The sequence below is a fragment of the Hippocampus zosterae genome, chromosome 14 (genome assembly GCF_025434085.1).
Source record: "Hippocampus zosterae strain Florida chromosome 14, ASM2543408v3, whole genome shotgun sequence".
Lineage (NCBI taxonomy): Eukaryota > Metazoa > Chordata > Actinopteri > Syngnathiformes > Syngnathidae > Hippocampus > Hippocampus zosterae.
In genome coordinates this window covers 468,062-491,234 of record NC_067464.1, presented here as the reverse complement: position 1 = coordinate 491,234, position 23,173 = coordinate 468,062, and the positions used below count along the sequence as shown (strand labels likewise).

Genomic DNA, 23,173 nt, shown 5'->3' with positions numbered 1-23,173 from the left:
CTGGCGGGCAGACTGAGGCGCACGCGGTCTCCTGCCTCTAGCGGGATGAGCGCGCCGTTGGTGGCCGACGCGTAGCCGCCGTGGTCGTTGAGGTCAAGGCTGGAGACGATGGGCTGCCGGTTGCGGTACAGGGTGACGCCCATGTAGCCTTTCAGGAAGTCGGCCGCCGTGAAGCTGAACACGTAAATGCCGCCCACGGGAGCCGTGAACACACCTGGCCAAAATGGCAGACCCATCTTTTGTGACATCGTTGTCCTTGTTATCATCATCATCATTGCGAGGACGGCGAGTCATCAAAGCTCACCCGAGTTCTCGTCATAAGCTCGGCCGACGTTGGTGAAAACCTTGGAGAAGATCAGAGTGGTCTCCCGGTCGAAGGGTCCTACGGATCCCGAGTCTGTGAGCGCGGCGGCGAAGGCCACCTTGGTCTCACCTAAGAACAACCATCGTTAAGGACATCATCGCCACCGGAGACCAAACCAAGCGCACGACTCCACCACCTGATGTCTGAGCGCTACGCTGCTCCAAAACATGCAAGCGCAACGTCAACTCTGCGGAGGGAAAATGTCGACAATGTGAGAAACGCACACACACACACGAGAAACACCGTGGTTGCGTGACCTTTGGTCGTCGCCTTCAAGTCGCTCATCTTCTGCTCGCTGGCGTTTAACTTTGGCAGCAACTCTGACGGAACAAGTGACGTGAGAACATCAGACACAAAAAAGAACGGGTGAGGGCACCGTGAGAGCAAAAGTACCTTGAGTACATTCGGTCTTGAGGGCAAGCAGAAGTTTTTCGCTGACGTTCTGCCGGAGCTCCAAAGCTGCGCACACGCCGTCAACGCCGCCGCACAACACAGCCACGTCACCAGTGGAGAACATGAGAAGGACACCGCGGCGTGAGCGCCAGCGACCTTACCTGCGGCGTCGCGGATGCTGCCGGCCAGTCGTGACTCGGCCTCGTCGAGTCGCGTCGCCCAAGCTGAAGAAGGTCACGACAACAAAAGTGACGAGGACGCGTGAAAATCGTCGCGCTCTCGTACACACACACTCGCCTGCCCATTCAGTCTTGAGTTCGTCCACGAGCTTCTCGCTGACGTTCAGCCGGACCGCCAACTCTGCGCACACCGTCGTCGACAATACGAGGCGCTCGCGTTACCACGCGGGAAACGCCAACGCGCGATCGTAAGCCGTTAGGATGCGTGACACGGGAGCACCTGCATGGTTGTGCGTCGCTTGCGACTCCATCTTGGAAAGTTGGCTTTTCTGAGCTGAAAGATGTCAAGAGCGATGTCAACACATCAGAAGCATGCGTGCACGCTCTCGCGTTCTCACACTCACGCAAAAAACCTGCGCATTCCGTCTTGAGTTCTTCCAGAAGTCTCTCGCTGACGTTGATTCGGAGCTCCGACGCTGCACGCAAAACGTCCACATCGTCATCGGGACGTCGGACAAATGTTTGTGACATGAGAGAGAATAACCACTCCGGTCACGTGAGAGTGGCATGAGAACACCATCACGGGAGTTTACATGAGAGCAGCCTGAGAGTGACGACAAAGACTCAGTGGCCATTGGATGTAACGTGGTGTGCCACAGGGGTCCGCACTAGGACCAGTACTCTTTAGCTTCTACACGCTTCCACTCGGCTAGCATGAGAAAGACGCCGTCAACTTCCATTTCTGAGTTGATAACCCAAAACTCTACCTCTCTCTATGAAACCCGAAGAAACGTATCCGCGAAGCAATCTTCAGGAACGGTGTCAAGAATCGGATGCCCGATCATTCCTGAGATCGACTCTGATTTTGTATCCTGTGCTTCTGTGATCTTCCCTTCTATGACAGGACATGGAATGGAAAGACAAAGACTGATCTGCGTCGAGAACCTTCGGCTTCTCCAAATGAGCCTCGAGAATCAAAATGAGGCCTCCAGACTATCACGATCTCCTGAGTGTAAGCCACTGGAGTCCAAAGTTGTAGGCCTTGTAGACCTTGTGGACAGCGGACTGGGGTTCTCTTTCCAGAGCCTTTGTCGAACCTCACCTGACTTGTCGGTCCACAGATCCTCCACAAGGTTTTCCACCACACTCAGTCGCGCCTTCAACTCTGCAGACCAGAACCATCTCAGTTACAAACACAAACATGCGTACAGAGGGATCGTGTGCTTACTTTCACTTTGCGTCTGTGTGTCATTTGGCGCGTTCACCACAGCAGCTGAAAGCAAACGACACATGAAAGCAGAGTCCGAACCCCCAGAATAAGGCCCTCCGGAGTCAAGAGCGAGACAGCATCAAGACTCCCGAACCAACCAAGTCTAGCCCTCAATAATCAAGGCGGCATAGAAACCTCTCGACCTCAGACCTCCACCGCCAAAACTTCCAGTTCATACCGCCAGAATCTAGAGTGCCAAGTCTGGGTCTATGGAGTCCAGACCTCCAGAAGTCAAACCTGCAGATGACTGCCAATCCATAGTTACCTTTGATGTCCTGTAGGTGTTGTTCACTTGACATCACTTTGCCCTCCAGGTGCAGTAGTCGAGTATGGAGGGCGCTCATGTTTTGGTGTATACGCGATGAATCTGAAAAACAGGAAGTGGATTTCTTCATCAAGACTTCAGACTGCCACGTTCTCAATACTTATGTGGTCTACATAGACTGACGCGGTTGAAGTCGCGGGTCCTCGGGAGCCCCTATCCAACCCGTTTCCCTCCTTCCAACACACCCGGTTCAAACGCGGCATCGTTGACAGGCTGGCGCAAAGTTGGACCACGTTGGACCAAGGAAACAAACTAAACGGGCGCCGTGGAGGGCCCCAAGGATCGGACTTGGGAGACCCCTCGTCAAAGTGGTCTAAATGAACCGACGTGGTCGAGGTGGACTCACACCATTTAACTCGACTGACATGGTCTAAGGAGACTAACATTGTGCAACAGGTTCGTCAATTAGAACCACCAGTCCCACCTGCGTCCAGGCGGGACTCCGCCTCCCGCCGTTGACCATCTCCGTCTGCAAACAAGGCCGTCGTGGAGTTGTGATGGCCTTGCACTTCAGCGTCCTCCACTGCAAAGAAGAGAAAACTGAGCCCAAGCTTCTGCTGAAACAGTGACCAGAAAGAGGAAGAGCCTTGCACCTGAGCTCCTCTTCCTCAGATTTTCCACCAGGCAAAGTCGAGACGCTAGAACTGCGCGCACACCAACGATGGATGTCACGTGATTTGAACGATCTCGATCTGGGACATTCGGAACGTAACCTGAGCTCTTCTGTTTGAGCTGCTCCAAGGCGCTCTCGCTGGCCCTCAGCCTCGTCCTCAGGAAGGGGAGCTCGCCGGCCAGGACTGGATCGCATTTGTCATGGTCGGCGGAGGTCATTGTGGTTGGCCACCCATTGGCGGAGCTCAGTCAAACGGAGGATTCCACTCACCTGACGTCTTCCTCTTGACGTTCTCCACAGAACTTTCGCTGGCATCCAGTCTGGACTGGAGCCTGGACACTTCCCCTTGAGTACCACAACAAATACACGTTTGTTAACTTCAATGACCTCACCCGAAACGTGAGATGCCACAACGGGGGGGAGGCAATCTGGAGACCGACTGAAATTGGCCAGAGCCAACAAAATCCCGACCTAGGGCCCCTTGTTAGCTCTTGCCGGCTAGGGGTCCCCGAAAGACTGTACTGTACTGACCTTGCCTGCGCTCCTCCCTCCTCTTAAGGTCAGCGTTGATTTCGCTCACCATATTCTTGACTGCCTCCACCTGGACTTGGAGTGTGTCCAGAACCTGTCTCTGCTTTTCTGTCGCCTCCTCGCTCTCCCGTAGGCGGTTCTCTGTCGCCCGGAGGTCGTTCCGCTGATCCGCCGCAGCCGCCTGTAGACCGAGGACCAGCGTCCTGTCCGCATCCATCTGAATCTGCATGGCGTCCAGCTGTTGTCCCCGCTTCACCTCCGCCTCCTGTCCGTCGCGCAGGCGGCTCTCGGAGGTCCTGAGGGTCTGCCGCTGGTCCACCACCGCCGCCTGTAGACTGAGCACCAGTTGCCTCAACCCCAGCAGCTCGGTCCAGATCACGGGCAGGTCCGGCGGGGCGGCGGAGTCCTGCGTCACGGTCTGCGTTCTGAACGAGCGATCCCGGTCCCGGGCGGTAAGCAGACCAAAGACCTCCGACGGACCGATCAGCAGAAGCGCTACCACGGCAACTGCGGAAACCTTCATTCCGAGCATTCCGCCTGACACGCACGCGTAGCGATGCCGGTCGTATGGTATCACGGGGTCCAATGGCGTCTGCACGTCCCACAATGCACCCGAGTCGCGTGAGTGTGTGAAAGTGACGCTTGTGTGCAGATTAAAGAGCCTGGTGACCCACGAGGCTTCGGTTTCAGCTTCCGCACATACCAAGCACAACTCAAATGCTAATCTGCTAATCTACTGGCTTCCACTTTGCCATCGCCACCACCACACGCAAACTAGCGCTCTGCCGCCACTAGCCTACGACGACGCCGAATAAATGCTGACCTCTGACGCTATTACCGAAGTACTGTACGATGCTAATGCCATATCGCACAACACCATTAGTCGACTACGGTTGCTCCGACGGCACTATTGCAATGCCAGACTACGTTGGCCGACTCCACGGTTCTCGAACGGCTCTGCTATGATGTCATTTTCAGCACTATTATGGTGCAACCCGACAATACCTTGCTTGAAGGGCAGCCGACCAAATTCTTGTCGACTTTCCCCTCCCAACTGTGCCACATGTCTCCCCTTTGAATGTCAAAGGCGGTGCTTCCAACGGGACGCAAGCGGCCGTTGGGCTTTTCGAGCGTCATGGGCAGGTTGCAACGGAGACACCGAGAGACTGGAAGAGTCACCGAAAGATGTCGAAGTGGACGTCTTTTTGGCCAAACGGCATGTTAATGGCCGCTACGTTTTGAACGACGCCCTGAGAAAGCGGATGATGGGCGCACGACGACATGGAACCTTAGCACGCCTTTTCGGACCGATACCAGCGCAACTCTTCACTTTTCACCGATACTGGAGTCCTTTTGAGAAACAACATTTTTATTTAAGGACAGGAAGAAAACAAAAAAGCTTTCGTTCGGATGCCGATGATGCTTTGCCTGTGTGTGTCAAAGCGTCGCCGAGGAGAATCAATACTCACCTATCCCGAATCTCGACTTTGTATTTTCGCTTCAAGCTTTCAGGGAAAATAACAAACAACATCATGAGCAACGTCCGCATGAATGGGCGTGAAGATTGGCCGCGGTATGGAAACAGTTCTTTAAAAAAACGATCCTATTGGCACCGCACGGTCTCGAAAAGTGGTGTCAGTGTGTCCCGCCCACCGTTTGTCAGATTGCCTTTTCGGTAAAAAGGCGAGTGTCAATCAGAAGAGCCATGTAAACAGTGTCCCTTGTCGCCATGGTAACCAGTGTCCTCTCACACACACACACAAAAAGGGGATGTGGGGGGTTGGGTGGAAGCAGGAGGTGGTGTCCCCCCGTGCGGCGTTGCCCCCCCCCCCCCTCGTCCGAGTGGCAAGCTCAGCGCTGACCCGTGTACGCTCGGAACCAGGACGTGACGGAGGCCGCCGCCGATGAGATCATCCCTCCCGTGATGACGGACGGCTGGGACACCTGCAGCGCGCTCTGGGAGAGATCCATCGGCTGCGGGGAGGGGGGGGACAACAGCGGATTCAGATTTGACCACGTTCCCGCGTTGCAAGGCGGGAGCAACGAAATAAATTGGGGGGGGGGGGGGTAAAAGTGGAGTCGCATTGCATTGAAGGGAGTCCAAGCTCCCCCTAGTGGCCCCGTGGCGCAAGGGCATCATTTTGCGCATTTTCCTCCGCGGTAGCAAAGACGGGCGGTGGCGGAAGGTGGGCGCTACCTGCGAGGGTATGTCGCAGAAGCGCGGGCTGGGGACGGTCTCCCAGTCGGTGCCGAGGTCGGTCTCGTCGTCGGTGACGGCCTCGTCGCCGCTCTCCTCCACGGCTCCCGAGGCCTCGGGCTCCACCAGCTCCATCGACTCCTCCAGGTCGGCGCTCACCTCGAACGGACCCGTCCTGAAGCAGAGGCGGCACGATCGGTCGGCGGGCGGGTCGCCGGCACAACCCGCGCCGTCGCCACCTCACCTGCCCAGGTCGGGGTTGGCGGCCGAGACCAGGAACATGATGTTGCGCAGGGTGTGGTGCGGGTGGAGCTTGTCGCAGTCTACGTGCTGAGTGCACACGGACAGGTGGGTTTTACAATTACACCCCCCCCCCCCAAAAAAAAAAAGTGCGACCGATCGTCTGCCAAAACGCACGTCCCGGCGACCGATTGGCGCGCTTACCTGTGAGAAGCACAGATGCAGCGTGTTGGCGTTGAGCTTGCTGAGCGCGCGTGTGAAGCGGAAGCGACTCAGGCTGTCGCCGCAGAACTCGCTGGAGGGGGCAAAAAAAAAAAAAAAAAAAATCAAAAAATCAAAAATAAACCACGAGGCGGCGGTCGGGTGTGCACCTGTTGCACAGCTTCTTGGGGAGGACGACATCCAGGATGTGCGACAAGACGGTGAGCAGCTGCGTGGCGTAGCACAGAGCGGCGCTGATGGTGTGCGCCGGGTTGATGTGGTCCAGTTCTGAAAGGGGACACGGAGGCCTCGGACTCAACTTCAAACGGGCGGCGCTAAACAAAGCGTATCGGCAGAGGCGAGACCGACCGGGGCCGTGCTTGCCGCTCTTGTCGTCCGCCCGGCCGTAGTAGGCCGAGCAGTCCCCGTTGCTAGGCAACGTGACGGCGGGCCCCGTGATGCTGACGCTGGTCTCCCCGTTCTGGTCATCCCAGATCCAGCGGCCCGACAGGTAGGTGGTCCTGCGCGCCTCCGCCAGCTCGCTCACCGTGCTGGACGTCAGCGTCGCGTCGCACTCGGAGACCACGTCGGCGGGGTCTCTGGGGGGGGGGAGAGGGGGAGGGGGGTTGTGTTAGCTTCTGTTAGCTTCAACTACGTTGACGGGTGAGTTGAGGCGATCCATTCAGACTAACGTGACGCTTTGCTCACATTCTACGTTGAAGTCAAAGTGGACAAAAGTAGCGCTTTGCTGCCATCATCTTCATCGAGAGACTTGATTCATGATGCACATTCGTGATGCGGTTTTTGGATGCCAACGCTAAGACCAGCCCAAAATAAACAAACTAATACAATTCATTCATTCATTAAAAAGCCAAGGTCGGGCCCCACCCAGAACGTTAGCACGCTAATCGGTGCAAAACCGGAGACCTCGTGCATCACCGATTTCGATTTTTTTTGGGGGGGGGGATGCTAAAGCTAACTCTGATATTTGGGAAAAAAAAACACACATCCAGCGAAGCTAACGCGTCGGCTAGCAGGCTCGCGCACACGCACAAGATGGCCGCCGGCGTAGCTCACCTGCTGCAGCCCTTCTCTTCCCGCGTGGGGAAGATGTGCGCCATCAACTCGGCCACGTGATGGCGCCGCGTGGCCGCCAGCTCCGCCAGTCGCCCGCTCAGCTCCCGCCGGCGTCGCTCCAGCAGCTCGCCCAGACGGCGGTTGTGCCGCTCGATCTTGTCTTGCTTCTGCCGGTGGCGGTTGGCGCGGCGCTGGAGGCGCTGGCGTTCTTCCTGGGACTGCAGCAGCAGCTCCTTGTCTGACAATCACGGATGACGTCGACGTCATTTTGACCGCTTGGCGAGTCAAAAGTTCTCGGATGAGAAAAGGCCTCCATGTCCCCAACCGAGTCGGCTCACCGCTCTTGACTTCTTGTTGCGCGCAGGTCAGCGCCTGGTTGATCTGCTCCATCTTCACGCGGCACCACATGATCTTCCACTTCTGCGGACGCCAAAAAAAAAAAAAAAAGACTCGCCGTCAAACGCGCCCCGCCGCCAACGGCGACCGGTCAAACTCACCATCTCGTCGGTCCGCAGCTTCCTGTGCATGGCGCGGATGACCCTGCGGAGGAGGACCAGGAGGCGCTTCCGTGACCACGGAGCAAAAGCGGCCACATGGACCGGCACAAAGTCACTCACCTGTGCTGCAGTTGTTCCTTCTCTTCTTTCAGAGTCTTAAGCCTCGTCATCTTGTCTGCGCACCTGCAGCGTGGACACAAAGATCGGCACGTCCCAACCAATCCGAACTTAATGACGGAACACTTTAAAATTTAAGTTTTGTACAATTCGTTGACCACGCCGGATTTAGAATTAAGTAACAGCGTACGGAGAAAAAAAATCATATTCAACAAAAGTGCCCACCCTCTGAGCATGGTCGGAGAACGTCGAGGTGAACAATAACCAAAAAAAAACAATTCAAACCTGCCCAAACCAAAGTTTGTCTTTAAAATCGAATTTGACGTGATATGATTTCGTCAAGTAGCATTTCTGGGGGGGAAATGAAGGCTTTAGTGTTACTTTTAGCAGGAAGCCATCGACTGCACTCGGCTAACTGCTAGCAGAGCTCGAATTAGCTTCGGCGCTAACTAACGCGAGCGACCAACTGGGCTAAAACAACCACCGGGACGCAAACGAGGCGCGCGTGAGTGTCTCGCGTTTCCACTTCAAATAAACATTCGGGAAAGGGAAGCTCATGAAGCGCGCGGTCATCCTCGAGAAAACAAAGCAGTCGTTCCCCGTTACGGCTCATGTTTGGCGAATGCTACGTTGCGACGGGTCCCGCGGGTCTACGCGAGGTGGCCCGTCTCTCATTTTCCGAGCATCTGCGTCGTTTTGGACGGTGACAGTGACGCCGATGTAAAGAGGGAGCTTCCGTTTCAGATGACGTCGCGTCAAACATCTGACATCATCGGCTGACGGACGTAATACGCGGTGGGTCAATCGGACGCGGACAAAGACGCCCGCGCGGTTCCGCGTCGCTCTCACCTCTCCGCGTTTCTGCCGTCCAAGTACACGAAGTCTCCGGCCCGCACGCAACGGGCGCACGTCAGCCTCCGGCGGGACGTGCTGCACAGCGGGCAGCGCTCCACCGCCACAAAAAGACCCTCCGCGTCATCGACGGACTCGACCATGACGCCGGCGGCCGCCGCCGCGGCCTGATGCGGGCGAAGAGGCGCGGGCGGCGGCCTGCCCGCGGGGCGCGAGGCTCCTCGGTCGCCTGCGAGCGGCGGCAGCCCCGCCGACGACGTCATGCCGGCGCGGGATGAACGGCTAATTCGTTTTGCGTGCGCGCCTGCGTGTTTTTTTTTCTTCTTCTTCTGAAATATCACCTAACAGCATAACTGGTCGACGACGTCAACACTCGCGAAGCGCCCATGGTGACGTCAAACGTTGTTTTCCAGTGCGCGTCCGCGCGAGACCAGCAAACACGGCGAAGGCGATCCGAGCCCCGCTTCCGGGTTGTTTTGTTGATGTCATGACGTAAGTGAAGACGGGCGGGGCTACCGCTGAAGGTCAACAATGGCAAAGCACGAGCAGGTTTGTTTTCCTCACGTGACCAAAACATGTTCAGGTGTGAATGGAAACCAAGAATGAATGATGTGATACGATTCAATTTCAGAATCCATTTTTGAACCTCTTTTCGAGAATTGACCCAATCCATTATCCAAAATCTGTTTGGGTTACCTCTGCCACTTGAAGGTGGCCGACTTGATTGCGGAGCACGTTGGACCAAGAAGCCAGGAAAGTGACGGTGATTTTGGACAAATGAAAAGCAGTGGACTGGCTTTGGTGCACCAGTTTTGCCTGGCGACCAGTCCTGAATTTAGTTGGTGACCGGACAAAAACAAAAAACATTATAACTCGCGTTTATTCACATCAAGATTTGTTTTTATTTTTCTACTTTTGTGTTCTGATGGTGAACGTCTAAAACAAAGTGCCATCAAATATTTACAAATGAGCCAGAAGAGACGTCACTGCTTTCGGAAGCCTCTCAAGATGGGGTAGATGTTCTCGAATGCTTCGTAGATTTCGCCGCGCTCTTTGGCACCTGCGATGGAAGCGGACCGAGTGGCAGCCCGTTGATCGATCGAGTGGTTGATTGATTGAGATCTGGAGGCCAACCGAGCGGCACCTACCAGTCAGGACGACTTTGCCCGACACGAAGATGAGCAGAACGATCCGAGGTTTCACCATCCGGTAGATCAGGCCCGGAAACAACTCGGGCTCGTAACTGCACAGGAACGGTTCAGTTAGCCCATCAATTAACGCCACGCTACCAGGATTAAGATCGTGCCCCATAAATATGATTGAGAACTCTATCCGAAATGAGATTAGTGGTCACAAAATTGGAAATTTGAGCAAGAACAGGATAGACAACAGCAGGCGCAACAACAGGATCAAGAACATCCACCAGTGACAAGATTGGGAACATGAACAACAGTAACAAGATTGAAAACAATGTAAAGAAATGGCGCAGGAACAATAACATAAGCGGGGTGAGCACAAGATCCAGAACATGTGCAGCGACGTGATCGAGAACTTCGGCTGAAACGTGATTTGCAGTAGCAGACCCGAGGACTTCACCGAGAGCTTTAGAAGAAACATTTACATGAACAGAAGCAGAACAGTGTCAAGAACATGAGCAAGAAACGAGAACAGTAACAACGCAGGAAAGAAAGAAATGTGCAGAAACAACAAGTTGTCCAGTATCAAATACTTCATCAGGAACATGCACAGTCACCTAACTGAGAACCTGAACAGGGATAAGAACATGTAACACCATGCGACGTGCAACGACGTTGCGCAGAGAGCAAGCGCGTCGAAGCTGCGACCTGCTGAACTGCTGGTGGGTCAGGACCAGGCCCTCCAGCCGGATGGGGAAGCAGACGTCGCAGCTGGCCACCATGTTCTGGATCTTGAAGTCCAAGAAGCGAGCGGGGAAGCCCAACTTTTGCACCACGCGGGCGTACTTCCTGGCCGCCAGTCGGGACTGCTCCTCGCTGCGCACGCTCACACAAGACCGCCGTTAAGAAGCGGCACTTGGGACGGGCCCGAGCGCCTGACGGTGATGCTATCGACCTCTTGGCCCCGGTGCAGACCATCTTCCCAGAACTGAAGATCAGCGCCGTGGTTCTGGGCTCGCGGATCCTCATGATGACGGCGGCGAAGCGCTGCAAACGCCAAAACGCGCCACAAATGCTAACGCTTCAGATGCTAAGCAAATAGTGATAAACTGTTGATGGTGAACCGAACATGCCGAGTTCAATACGCGGATGCTAAGGACGCTGACATAAACATGCTAACGCTGAACGTTTTGGGCCAGGCACGCTAATGTTTAACATCCCAAGCTAAACCCGCTACAGCTCAAAACGCTCATGCTAAATGCGCCGTGCTAAACATGCCTTCAACTAGTGAGCTTGTCTTGCGCTAGCCACCTTGGGGTTGTACTCGGCATTTCTGGCTTGAAGGGCGATGAACTTGAGGTCCAGAGGACAACCCAGGTTTACCGTGGAGACAATGTTCCTGCGCACACATACACCAGAGACGGCATGCGTAGGGTGGCCAAGTGCGGCGGCAACATGAACATCGACATCGGACCCCCTGAAGAGAAGCATGAACTTGCGCAGTAACCGGCACTTGAGCAGGAATAAGAACATGGACGACAAAAGAGAATGGAAAACGTGACCGCGTACGCCAACGGCAGCAAGAATAGGTTCACCGTTCCTTTGCCGCACCCTCTGACGCAGGGGAGCCGACAAGGCATCCAAGAATATGGCACCTGGACCTACTGCAGCTGCGGGACGATCCCTGACCTCTCCGTCATGGGGGTCATGGGGGTCATGGGCGTCATGGGGGTCATGGGGCAGAAGACGGCGCTATCGTTGGCCGTTTGCGAGGAGGATGAAGATGGTCGGTCTTCAGCTTCATGGTGGGATGCCAGGGCCACGCCCCCGCCGCTGCCACTCCCTGCATTCAAAAGGAAGCCACGAAGACTCTTACTTGACATTTCAGCCATCCAGACTTAAGGAGTCCTCGGTTGCCTCAGTTTGGCCTGGCCATTTTGAATTTGTGCTCCCACCTCGGTGAGGTCAATCTTGGAAAAGCAGCTTTAAATGCATCTACCCGATTAAGTCAAATATTTGAATCGCGATCGATTGGCCAAATGAGCAGCGCCAGCAGAAGGATCCAGGAGGCGACGGATGCGGCGCAGCGGTGGAGGCGGCCGCTACCTTCCGCATCGCACGCGTTGCCGCTCAACTCGTCAGGCAGAAAGCTGAGGTCCAGGTCGTCGGCCAGCTCGCCGCTTGGCTTCGGCGTGCTCGGGAGGTCCGCATCATCCCCGTTCAGGAAGCCCGAGTCCTGCCCGGCAAAAAACCACTCGCCACTTAACGCCGAATCATTGCCGCTGGGCCAACTCTTAATCATTACAATTCAATTTAACTCGAAGCGCTATGCTACATTCAACGAGCTAACAATGTCAGTGACCGTCCGGCGCCATGAAGCAAACGCGGCGTAATTGAAGCAAAGTATCGCAAAGGACGATTGGAGACGGGCCCCCCCGACGGCCGGCCACTCACTCACATTTGCAATGGAGTCATCGAAGTAACGCTCCAGCGCCGATTCGTCCATGACTCAAAGCGCATGCCACCATCCAAGACTTGACCAGGACTTTCCTGAGATGCTACCGGGCCCAGCTGCATCCAATCCCATCATGATGAACACCCACCCCCACACATCTTGCAGGTCATGATGGGCAAAGTCAACCAATGACGGGTTGTCTCTCGTTGTGTTAGCCAACGGCGCATTCCTTGACGTTTCATTCTTTTCAGCTCTTTCAGGACCCATCTTGCACAGTGAGCTCTATTGCGCTTTGGAGAGACGCTAACATGCTAACATCTATGCTAATTTGGCTTCTGCCTGGAAACCCCCAAAACGAGGTGCCATGCTAACAGGTGAACGTCCAGGCTAATAATAAGGAGAAAGGCGCTCACGTGCAGCGATCCACACTCAGAACAGGAGACTTTTAATGAAAACATTTATTTAAGAACATTTTTAAAAAGCCAAAGAAGTCATGTGACTTGTGCACCTTGTTCTCCTGGGGGGTCAGATGTCTGTCAATCATCCATTTGGGTTCAATGGTTCCAGAGAACAGGAAGTGATTGTTAACGGTCAAAGTGCAGTCGTCTCTACACAGTCAACAGGAAGTCTCTCCCATAAACAGGAAGTGATGTTGAAAATGGTGAGAAAAAAAAGGGGGAGGGGAGGTTGATTGGGGTCCTAGGAGGGTGGGAGGGGTCCCAGCTTCCTGTGAACAGCTTGCAGAAGCAGCATGGAGTACTCCTCCAGGAGAGCCGCCGTCCTTTCCCGGTCCGCCGTCCCCGCGAGGGTCCCGGCGTCACCGCCGTCGCCGCCGCCCGGTCCCAGCGGCAGCGACTGGAGCTCCGCCCTCATGGCCTGGAGGGCTTCAGACAGGAGAGCAGCCATTTGCCTGTCCTCAGGGTCGCCGTCGTCCGAACAAGTGCCGCTCACCTGCAGGGGGCAAAAAGAGGCAGCCATGTTGGAGCAGACGTGGGAGTTGGGGGGGGGGGGGGCAGGAAGTTGGGGGAGGGCAGAGTACCTTCCTGTAGAGGTGGGTGGTTCGCTTGAAGCAGCTCAGCAACTGAGTGGTCAGCGCTCGGCAGGAATCAATCCGGGTCGGCGGGTCTGCGGCGAGAAACGTGTCAAATGGACAACTCGGGCAGATCACGTGACATGTCGTGAGGGGGGGGGGGGGGCGGGGCAGACCACAGGCACACCGTCGACCCCCACCTATTCAGAATTGGCCAAGTCTCCTGAAATTATTTGCTCCACCTAAGTTGGAAGTTGATGTTGAAAGCCAATATTGAAGCTAACTTGGCAAGCTAACGGTTTGAACCGTAACTTTGGAAGCTAACTACACCTTCTAATGATGAAAAATAATGATGACCCGAGCTCATTGAGTCAAATATTGATCTTCATTAGGGCTAACATTAGAGATAAATGTTGGAAACTAAACTTGGAACAGCGAAGCTAACTTGGGAATCAAACGTCGGAAGCTAAAAGTGATGCTAACAGTGCGAGCTAATGTAGGTCTTGCTGCCACGCTAGCGGAAAGTTGGAAACTCACGTTGGAGCTAAATTTAGAAGTTGACAAACGGAAGCCAATGTTGAAGCTAACGCGGCAAGCGACCGGTCTTCCGTAAAGCCAACCGCAGATGCTAATGTTGGGAAATAACGATGAAGATAACGATGGAAGCCCCCGACGTTGGAGATAATGTCATGAGCCGCACGCGGAGGAATGCTGGAAGCTAACTTTGGAATCCAACATTGGCAGTTCAAGGCAAAACTAACTTTAACCATCACCAGCTCCAACGTAAGCTTTTGGCATAAGCGGCTAAGCTAATGGAGGGACCGCATGTCTGTGGTGTGGACGACAGATAAAAGGAGTGAGGGGGGGGGGGAACAGCATCTCACCGGCTGGTGACAGACAGGAAGAGGAGGGATGATGAAGGCGAGCCCAGACGGAAAGATGACAGGATGAAGGCATGAGGAAGAGAAGAGTCCAAACCTGCGTCGTCCTGCGGCTCGGGAGCGGGCGGCGGGGGCCCGGAAGGTGCGGTGCACTCCGCGGACGCCACGCAAGGTTTGTCAGGCGGCAGGAGGCGGCGGGGCAGCGGGGAGGCCTGGTTACCTTGGCAACCCGGCGAGGAAGAAGAAGACGCGGCGGGGGCGGCGGCAGTGGGGGATCGGCAAGCGCCCGACGCCGTCAGTCCCACTCGGTTGAGGGCGTCGCCCAGCGAGGCGGAGCGAGACATTTTGGCGGCGGAGCTGGCGGTCGGACTCATGTAAGAGCGCAGGGGGCCCGCCGAGGGGGGCGAGCTCTTCCGGGGCGGCGTCGCGGCGGCAATCGCCCGGCGGGGAGACCCGGGGCCGTCGGAGCCGAGGATCTGATGCGGCTGGGCTGCGGCGGCGGTGCGTCGGGGGGCCGAGGGGAGGGAGGTGGGACGCCGAAGGATCGCGCCGTCTGCCGACAAGAAAACAAAACGCGCCCATCAGGTGCTTCGCACCATGGATCTTCGGATTGTGAATACGCTACCCGTGCCAGCCGCGATCCGCCAATGGGCCGACTCCTTTTCTGTGGAAGTGGCGAGGTCCTGTTCCTCCTCCTCCTCCTGTTCTGGCCGACAACTTCCTGTTTGGCCGGAAGTCCGCGTCATGCTCGGTTCCTGTTCCCGAACCTCAGGGTAGGACGCGGTTTCCGAAGCGTCTATCTTGGGGACGGTTAGGCTGAGGGACAAAATCAGAACATGAAGAGGAACACAATGGCGACGAGGAGTGAAACCAAGACCGGACGCATCCTACGCGAGGCCAGGTTCTACCTGGCAGAGGAGCTCTGGCAGAGGAACCTGGATGACATGCTGAGGCTCTCGCTGGAGCTGCGAGCGCTTGCGGTGGGTCCCTCCGCCACGTCGGCCAGCGTGGCAAAGTGTTTCTTGAGGAAGGCCTCCTGGTCCGGAGTCTGCGGGACCGGGCCGGCGTCCTCGTCCTCGTCCAAGGAGTCGGCGTCATCGCTGAGGCGATCCGTCGGCTCCTCGTCTGGCGGGGGAAATGTGACACGGACCTTTTGATTGCCGTTTTTTTTTTTCAGCAGCCCAGTAGGCAAGAAACGCCCAACGTCTCACTTTTGGCCGCCGTCCTGTCAGGACTGGAGGTCCTGGAGTTGAATCTGAGAGAGCAACCGCTGTCCGGACTGGGTTTGTCGTCCTGTCCGCTCGGAGGACTGGCGGCCTTCACCTCAAAGTCGCCGCTCGGGCTCACTCTGTCCTCCCATTGGTCAGGAAACAGCACGGGCGGCTCCCTCTCCGCCGTCGGGTGGGACAGCGAGGTGAAGTCCGGCCTGGGATCGGCCAGCACCTCCGTGTGCTCCACCTGTCGGGATGGAAACTGGACATGCGGACATGCGGACATGCGACGGACGCCCAGACGAGATGTTCCCGACCTGAAAGAATTTCACTCCTCTTTCTGAGATGAGATTCTAGAATCCAAATACAGTATGTCGTCGTCGTGTCAAAATATGTCTTGCCACATCCAATATGGCGCCAACGTGGCATCAACTCAACTCTTATCTGATGTCCATCGCTCACCTGGAGACTGAGGCGACTTCCCAGCTGCTGATCGGCCCTGTGAAGCCCCGCCCCCGAGATCCAGATGCCCCGGGGGCCGCACGGCGCGAGGCCGTCGTCGAGTGGGAGCGTCTTCATCAGGCGGGGAGGGTGGGGGGGGTTAAACAAAGATTAGGGCGCAAGCTGGCATTTTGGAACGGCCCCAGACGCTTACCGGCAAGCCGCCAGTGGAGCAGTACGAGTCCAGCTGTCTGAGGTCCAACATGGATGTCACCATGGCAACGTCGCCGGCGTCGTCACCGCACGAGGTCCGGGCCCAGCGGCGGCGAGGCAGTCGCCCGTCTGGTGGGGCCTGAGGAGGGGACGGGGTGGGGGGGGGGGAAGAAGGGCTAACATGCTAGCAAACGGGAACTACTTGCAGTTGCACCTTTTCCACCATTTTGTTACAGGAATATGCCACAAAATGGCAGCAAAGCACTCTTTTTGGCCAAATGAAACTCCTTGACTCACTTCAACAGAGTTCCTTGTCACAGGGATGCCGGAAGATGATGACAAGGCACCGTTTTGATTCAAAAGACAACTCCTCAACTCACTTGGACATAATTCCTCAACACCGTGACGGCAAAGCACTGGTTTTGTCCAAAAGAAACTCCGCGACTCACTTCAGTCGTTTCTCAACATCAACGTGGCACACGAGGGCGCAAGAGTGCACTTTTTGTCACAATGAAAGTTCTGAGCTGGCGTCGACATAGTGTCTGGACACCAAGAGCCCCCAAATCAGAAAAAAAAAAGCAAATCAGTAAAAAGAGCGCCGCTGAAAAGTCAACTCACCATCTTGGTGCCACGTGACGCCTCGGCTGAGGGGAAAACAAAACACAGACGCGGCTTTATATCGGTGAGCAAGCTTGATGACGTTACTATGGCAACACGCACCCTCCTCTTCCTCCTCCTCCTCCTCTGACGACATGGCGACGACGCGAGGGGCCCCCGCCTCCCCGGGGGGCTTCCCCGAGCGGCCCCGCCCCGGAACCTTCAGGTCAGCCACGCGCCGACGCATCCGCAGGGTCAGCTCGGGACTGAGACGCCAAACGAAGATGCAGCTGCGCACACGCGGGGGGGCGTGGGGGGGGGGGTGGTCAGTCCGCGCGTCCCGAGTGTTCGCGCCGGTTGTCGTTGGGGTCGTACCTGTCGCCCGACACGCTGATGAGGCGCGTGCAGTCGCTGCTGAACTTGAGGCCAGTGACCACCTCTGATGGACACAGAGAACGACGGAGGGTCAAACGCACGCGCCCGCAAGCACCCCCCCCCCTCACCCCCCCCGACTAACCCGAGTGTCCAAACATGGTGGCCACACACTCGCCAGAGTAGAAATCAAAGATGTTGATGCTCTTGTCCGAACAGGAGGTGGCGATGTAGAGGCCTGACGGGTCGATCTGCACCTGAGCACCAACGAGATGAACACCAAGGTGATGATGATGACCCCCCCCACCCCCCCCGTTGCCTTCTCACCTTGATGAGCGTTCCGTCTTCTCCCCGAGACCCTTTGTAGATTTTCTTCTGCTTGCTGTTGCTGATGTTGAAGATCCTGCGCGAGCACCACCGTCATCGTCTTCATCGGCGGGCGCGAGGCGGGGGAGGCGGAGTCACCTGATGCTGCGGTCCTGGCAACCAATGGCGGCGTACTTCCTGGTGGGCTCCACGTCCATGTCGTACAGCGTGCTCTTCCTCACCACGTGATGCGTTCGCGTGAACGCCACGTCGCCGTCCGTCTGAGACAAAGATTGCGTGAGGTCACGCCGCGGCGTTCAGGGGGGAATTGGGGGGTCGTGACGTCACCTGCTGGCCCGTGCGGAAGTACACGCTCTTGTCGGCGCCGCAGCTGATGAGCCGCACTTTGCCCTGGTTGGCTGGGGGGGGGCGGACGGGGAAAGAGGCCATGACGTCGGGGGACGGCCGCAACGGGGACGGACGGGGGGGCTCGGAGTCCACTGACCTGCGAATCTGACCGCCGTGATGGAAGACGAGTGCTCGTCCAGGGTCTGGACCAAACGGTAGTCGCGGGCCGCGTCCAGCACGTGGATCAGGCGATCGCGACTGGCGGTGGCCAGAAACTGCACACCTGACGAGGTCACGGCAAAAATGGTTTGCCCTGGTCGCTATTTCACTTGCCCGACTTTGAGATGAAACCGAAAAAAAACCACGAAGGGAAAAAGTGCCCGTTGAAGTCAGTCGGGGGAGGGGCGGTGATCCGAACGCTACGGGCCGTTGATGACGTTACTGTGGCAACACGCACCCCATCTGCGTGCCAAAACATGTCTTGCCACATCCAAGATGGCGCACACGCGACGCGTACACGACGTCCGGCGCCACATCTCACCCGTGTCGCTTCGGGAGAAGTCCAGGGAAAGAATTTCGCCGTCGTGAGCTTGAACGTTGACGATCTCCTTCATGGTTTGCACGTCGTGCACCCTGAAACAGCCGCGCATCACCATCGATGAGGCGTCAGCCCCCGCAACCCCCCCCACCCCACCCCGCGTGGCCACCAACCTGAGGACGCCCACGCGGTCCCCCGAGGCCAGGTGCCGCCCGTCGGGACTGACCGTCAGCGAGCGGATGCCGGCGCGGCTCTGGTCGGCCGTCAGGGCCTCGGGGGGGGCGCTTTGCCCCGCCTTCTCGCCGACGGCGGCCAAGGAGACGCTGGCCGCGTCCAGCAGGCCGGACGGGTTGTCCTCCACGTAAATGACCTTGTGAAGATCCTGGGGGGTCAGAGGCCAGAGTCAGTCGTGCCGTCTCGATCCTCGGGGTGGGCAAGGGGGGGGGGGCCGAAAACCAAAGAAAGCGCACATACGTGGCTGAGGACGTTGGCGGGAAAGCGTCGACCGTCGACGTTCCACACACGGATGGTGTTGTCCGACGAGCACGACAGGAAGCAGCCCGAAGGGAGCGCCGTCTTCCCCGCCTCTCGTCCGTCTTCGGGGAACACCTGCGGATGACGTGCGAGGGTCTCATCGTCCGGCGGCCCGCCGCAGAACCCCCCCCCCCCACACCCCTCCAACCGACCTCCAGACTCCACACGCAGGCGGCGTGGTAGAGCGCCGAGTAGAGCTTGCCCACCCGGCGCGGCTCTCGGAGGTCGCCCGCGTCCCACACGTAGACGCTGTGATCGCTGTAGACGCACGACAGCCAACCGCCGCTGGGGTCGTAGGTCAGCGCCACCGTGTCGGGGTAGCGGGCGTCGGGGCGCGCGCAGAACAGACCACTGAGGGCACAGAGATTGCTTTCGGGTTCAGTCGAAAAAAAAGAACATTCCATGTTCGAGGCTACGAACGATCCTCGGCTAACCGTTTGACAACCGTTCAGACCCCCCCCCCCCCCCCCCCCGGCCTAAGTCAACTCGCAGTTGCGAGACGTGGCCGCACGTTAGCCACAAAGGCACTCAGGAGAGTGAATGAATTATATCCTCCTTGCCTGGCATCGGTCATGGCGGCGACGTCGACGCCCAGGAAGTGCGGGCGCGGCAGCGTGCAGAGGAAGTGCAGCGTGTGCGGGCTGAAGGCGCGCACGGCGCCGTCCGAGCAGCCGCAGAAGATCAGCTCGTCCGTCACGCACAAGCACGTGGCCGCCGACGCCTGTGGGGCAAATCTTCGTTTTGATTGGTGGCGATCGCAACGTGACGACTCGATTGCAAGGCATGAAAACAAAAGGAAGAGAAAGGCGACGCATGAACGTTGGGGCTCCGTGTTCGGACTTACGGGGGCGCCGTCGACCCTCTGCCCAGGAAGCAAAAGAAGAGGAAGGAGAGATTTTCGCCATTAGCATGCTAGCGCACACGCGCGGCGACAAAAGTGCAGACTCACGCGTAGCTCCACCCACTTGTGGAGCGTGCGGCGCTGGTCCAGCTGCACCAGGAGGCCCGAGGCGCTGATGCAGAAGGTGGAGGACGCCCGCGCTCCTCGGCCGCACGCCACGTCGCAGAAAAAGTTGTTCTTCAGTTCCCCCAGCAGCGCCGAGCGGCCCAGCAGCGGCACGGCGGCGCCGACCTGCGCGGACAAGAGACGCGGTGGTCGTACTCGTTCCCGCCAATCGGGCGGCGGCGGCGCTCGAGCGGCTCGCCGTGTCACCTTGGAGGTCCCGCTGTGGTCCAGGTACCAGAACTTGACGTGTCGGTTGCCCGCCGTCACAAAGTAGGACGAGTCGTGCGAGAAGGACACGGCCGTCACTTTACTCGACACCTTGTTGGCCGCCACCACCACGCCTTTCTACACACACACACACACGGGAAGTCGATGTGGGGACGAGCGCTTTCTCTCTGGTCCTGAGCGGCCCCCCCTCCTATGAGAAGTCGAAGCTTGGAAAAGGACGAGTGGCTTACTTTCCAGTTCCACACGTGCACCAACATATCGTGCTGGTAGCCGACGCTGACGATGTACTTGGCGTTGGGGGAGAAGGCCACGCAGGCCACGCCGTATTTGTGCTCCTGGAGGGACGCCGCCTGCACGCCGCTCGCCACCTCCCACACGCGCACCGCCGGCATGTGGCCGCTCTGAGGAGCACACGGCGCCGGGGGGGGGGGGTGGGGGGTGGGGAGGAGTCAAGCGAGCCGCCGCGCGAGGGGCCGCGGGATCGCGCCGGGCGGGACTCACCTCGCCGGTGACGACATGCTTGCCGTCGGGCGAGAAGGCCAAGGTGGTAATGGTCTTCCTGCAAAATGGCGGATCGTTACCGTGGCAATGGCGCCAATCAGCCCCCCACCCCCAAACTTACCTCGATGCGTTGAAGATGTGACGTTGCTTGTTCTTGCGAGGATGCAGCAGGACCACGACGCACCTGCGCATACGAAAACGCGCATTCGACTGGGGGGAAAATTCCGTTCGCTACATGTCAATCGCAATGCTAATAATGTGCGAATTGTCTTTTCAGAAGAAGACGTCGTCTTCATCACGCTAACTGGAGCTGGCAGCCTCAGCACCCCCCCCCCTCGTCCCCCTTTCCTCCTTAACTGCAGCAGCCCACTTATCAGATCGGCTCCTCGTCCGCCTGCACCCGATTGGCCGCTTGCCCGCGGCGGGGGAGGATGAGCTCTACAGACTGAAACATTCCCGGCATTCCCCGAGGCTGCGCTTACGCCCCCCCCCCCCCCCCGATGACACAATTCACTTTTGTTCACTCGCGTGCGTCGCATCAAGTCGTCACGTCGACAGGACCGACCGGCGAGGTGACATGCATACCGGGATGCCGTTCACGCACGTCGAAAACAAATCTTTTGCAAAGGCTTTCAGACCCCCAAAAGCCTTTTTTAGTCACAACGTCACCACATGAGGGGAGATTTTTAAAATAAATAAACATCCGGAAAGCCCTCACAAAGGCCTATAAATTGACACGTGACTCGATGTGATACGCTGCAAATTTTCATCTTGTTGGTGGTGATCGCGTCCCAGTTCCTAAAAAAAAGGTCGATTGTGACCTTGACCTTTGACCCGGGCCTGAAGGCTTTGATCTGTGAAAAGCTACGGCATCTCTCCATTAATAAAAAGGAAGGGGTGCGGGGGGAATAAATAAATAACCTTGTTCGAAGACATTATCAACATCGCTGGTGTTAGCCAAATGCAGCCCCCCCCCGTTCACGGGAAGTGACAAAGTCGCTACTCCCATGACGCTAACGTGACAAGTCGCTCACCCGGCGGGATATGCCAAGAGTCCAGTCTTGGGGTCACACGACAGTGCGCGGTTGCCGGGCGCCGTGATGCCCAGAACTTTCTCCAAGGTCACCTGCTCGGGGAAAAGGAAACAGAGTGACATGTTAGCATCTGCTAGCTTGTTGCCAAGTCACGGGACCCTCCCCCTCAGCACTTACGACCGGAGGAACTGCCGAGACTTGACGGACGGGTTAGTGGCGTTAACGTGGGGGAAACTATCGGTTATAGGTACTGTGACACACTCGCGAGCGTGCAAATCTTTCTCACCATTGGGAAAGCAGTTCACAATTTGTTAGCTTGTTCGCGTACGATTTTTCATTTGCTCTGAAATACGCACAAAACAAGATGGCTGCCTTCAAACACGTGCCAAATGACCACGAGACAAATCACAGTGTAACAAATAACCAAATGCTGAGTAACCAGAGCAGTGTCCAAATACACAGGCCGGTTCCTGCGGAGGCCGCGTGACGTCACTTCCGGCGTGACTCGACCGGATGTGGTTTCCGAGGACCACAGAAACTGGAGTGAATTTGCACAGGCTGGATGCAAATCAAACAATAGGTCACATGACAGATGGGGTCACGATCATGCGACAAACGACCGGTCATCTGACCACGTGTGTGGTAAAGGTTCAAGCAAATTGTTTGACTTTCAAATTTCAAGTCATATCAGTCAAATGACACGCCGCATAACCTGATGTTGTGGTCCGCGTGTCAACCGACAAGTCAATTGATCATGTGGTAAATGACCGCATGTCAATTTTGCAGTCACACTGTCAACTTTCCAATTACAAGTCCTGTTATTCACCCGACATGTCACGTGACCATCCGTAAATGACCATGTATTAATGAGAGAAATACAGTGGCGAAATGAATTCAACTCGCAAGTCAACGTACCAATACAGGATAAATGTAACCCATAAATGTATCACGTGTTTTAAATACACAGGCGGCATATTATAAAGGCGCTAAACGCTACCAATCGTACGTGAAGATTGAAAGAACAAAGCTGTTGCTTTCTCGGCGCGCACCTTGTCGCCCAGCTGATGACGTGTTGCTCGGCCCCGCCCCCGAAGCTTGATTGACGGCGATCTGAGCAGGTTCTTGATGCGGCGACTGATGGCGCCTCCTCCTGCGCCGTCGCCGCTCATAGCTTCGATGCTAGCGGCTAGCTCCCTGCGGCATGACGTCTGCGAGTCCGACCTCGCTCAGCCGAGCCCAACTGAAGCCTCACCCAAGAGTTGTCCTCGCGCGTCTGGACCGGTCCGGGTCGCCGGCTGCGGTGCCGCATCGCAGCGTGGCGCCGCGGAGAAGGAAGAGATGCGACTCCCGGTCACGAGCACACACTTTCACGCGCACACATTTGCACAGGCGCAGCGGATCACGCGGCACAAGTGTTTCCGGTCTTCACTTGCAAAGTAAAACAACTTGAAGGAAGTCGCACCTTTGTGTTCTGACAGAGAACATA

The 23,173-nt window shown here is 56.9% G+C and overlaps 5 protein-coding genes across 9 annotated transcripts in view; 1 reads left to right on the top strand and 4 right to left on the bottom strand.

Annotated features, from left to right (window-relative positions):
• Positions 1-304: 304 nt before the first annotated feature.
• On the bottom strand, positions 305-4,633 carry LOC127614733 (uncharacterized). 3 transcript variants are annotated; one of them, XM_052086101.1, is made up of 14 exons: positions 3,676-4,633; positions 3,415-3,489; positions 3,125-3,328; positions 2,956-3,054; positions 2,472-2,573; positions 2,165-2,209; positions 2,039-2,101; positions 1,350-1,412; positions 1,217-1,270; positions 919-1,117; positions 758-823; positions 622-684; positions 501-551; positions 305-433 (listed from the first exon to the last, which is right to left on the bottom strand). In XM_052086101.1, exons 1-13 carry the CDS (start codon positions 4,205-4,207, stop codon positions 515-517), a joined length of 1,602 nt encoding a protein of 533 aa, XP_051942061.1. In that variant the 5' UTR covers positions 4,208-4,633; the 3' UTR covers positions 305-433; positions 501-514. The 3 variants fall into 3 exon arrangements, with proteins under 3 accessions (XP_051942061.1, XP_051942062.1, XP_051942060.1); XM_052086102.1 differs by lacking the exon at positions 305-433 and having other exon boundaries at positions 546-684; positions 3,125-3,175; positions 3,245-3,328; XM_052086100.1 differs by lacking the exon at positions 305-433 and having other exon boundaries at positions 546-684.
• Positions 4,634-5,525: 892 nt separating this feature from the next.
• Positions 5,526-9,292, bottom strand: atg14 (autophagy related 14). Of its 2 annotated transcripts, none has more exons than XM_052086104.1 (11): positions 8,854-9,292; positions 8,008-8,070; positions 7,888-7,930; positions 7,729-7,810; positions 7,391-7,628; positions 6,683-6,912; positions 6,484-6,601; positions 6,317-6,407; positions 6,117-6,202; positions 5,873-6,047; positions 5,526-5,649 (listed from the first exon to the last, which is right to left on the bottom strand). In XM_052086104.1, the coding sequence occupies exons 1-11, from the start codon at positions 9,117-9,119 to the stop codon at positions 5,527-5,529; spliced, it is 1,515 nt and encodes a 504-aa protein (XP_051942064.1). In that variant the 5' UTR covers positions 9,120-9,292; the 3' UTR covers position 5,526. The 2 variants fall into 2 exon arrangements, with proteins under 2 accessions (XP_051942064.1, XP_051942065.1); XM_052086105.1 differs by lacking the exon at positions 8,854-9,292 and adding an exon at positions 8,230-8,692.
• Positions 9,293-9,760: 468 nt separating this feature from the next.
• Positions 9,761-12,809, bottom strand: tbpl2 (TATA box binding protein like 2). Of its 2 annotated transcripts, XM_052086112.1 has the most exons (8): positions 12,451-12,809; positions 12,099-12,228; positions 11,658-11,835; positions 11,304-11,391; positions 10,948-11,039; positions 10,701-10,868; positions 10,005-10,099; positions 9,761-9,916 (listed from the first exon to the last, which is right to left on the bottom strand). In XM_052086112.1, the coding sequence occupies exons 1-8, from the start codon at positions 12,496-12,498 to the stop codon at positions 9,840-9,842; spliced, it is 876 nt and encodes a 291-aa protein (XP_051942072.1). In that variant the 5' UTR covers positions 12,499-12,809; the 3' UTR covers positions 9,761-9,839. The 2 variants fall into 2 exon arrangements, with proteins under 2 accessions (XP_051942072.1, XP_051942073.1); XM_052086113.1 differs by lacking the exon at positions 10,701-10,868.
• The window catches only part of LOC127614745 (cofilin-2-like), an 84,599-nt gene continuing 72,330 nt past the window's right edge, over positions 10,905-23,173 (top strand). The window contains exon 1 of the mRNA XM_052086119.1: positions 10,905-10,908. The gene's annotated coding sequence lies outside the window, so the exon portion shown is untranslated. The remainder of the gene's footprint in view (positions 10,909-23,173) is intronic.
• mapkbp1 (mitogen-activated protein kinase binding protein 1) lies at positions 12,891-23,148 on the bottom strand. Its single transcript, XM_052086718.1, has 27 exons — positions 22,737-23,148; positions 21,688-21,779; positions 20,775-20,837; positions 20,654-20,711; positions 20,383-20,553; positions 20,132-20,269; positions 19,868-20,050; positions 19,479-19,639; positions 19,071-19,269; positions 18,859-18,993; positions 18,558-18,766; positions 18,388-18,479; positions 18,004-18,129; positions 17,847-17,917; positions 17,658-17,779; positions 17,520-17,595; positions 17,338-17,449; positions 17,196-17,259; positions 16,813-17,110; positions 16,225-16,407; positions 16,032-16,142; positions 15,570-15,816; positions 15,267-15,483; positions 14,984-15,174; positions 14,456-14,911; positions 13,487-13,572; positions 12,891-13,398 (listed from the first exon to the last, which is right to left on the bottom strand). The coding sequence occupies exons 1-27, from the start codon at positions 22,854-22,856 to the stop codon at positions 13,147-13,149; spliced, it is 4,233 nt and encodes a 1,410-aa protein (XP_051942678.1). The 5' UTR covers positions 22,857-23,148; the 3' UTR covers positions 12,891-13,146.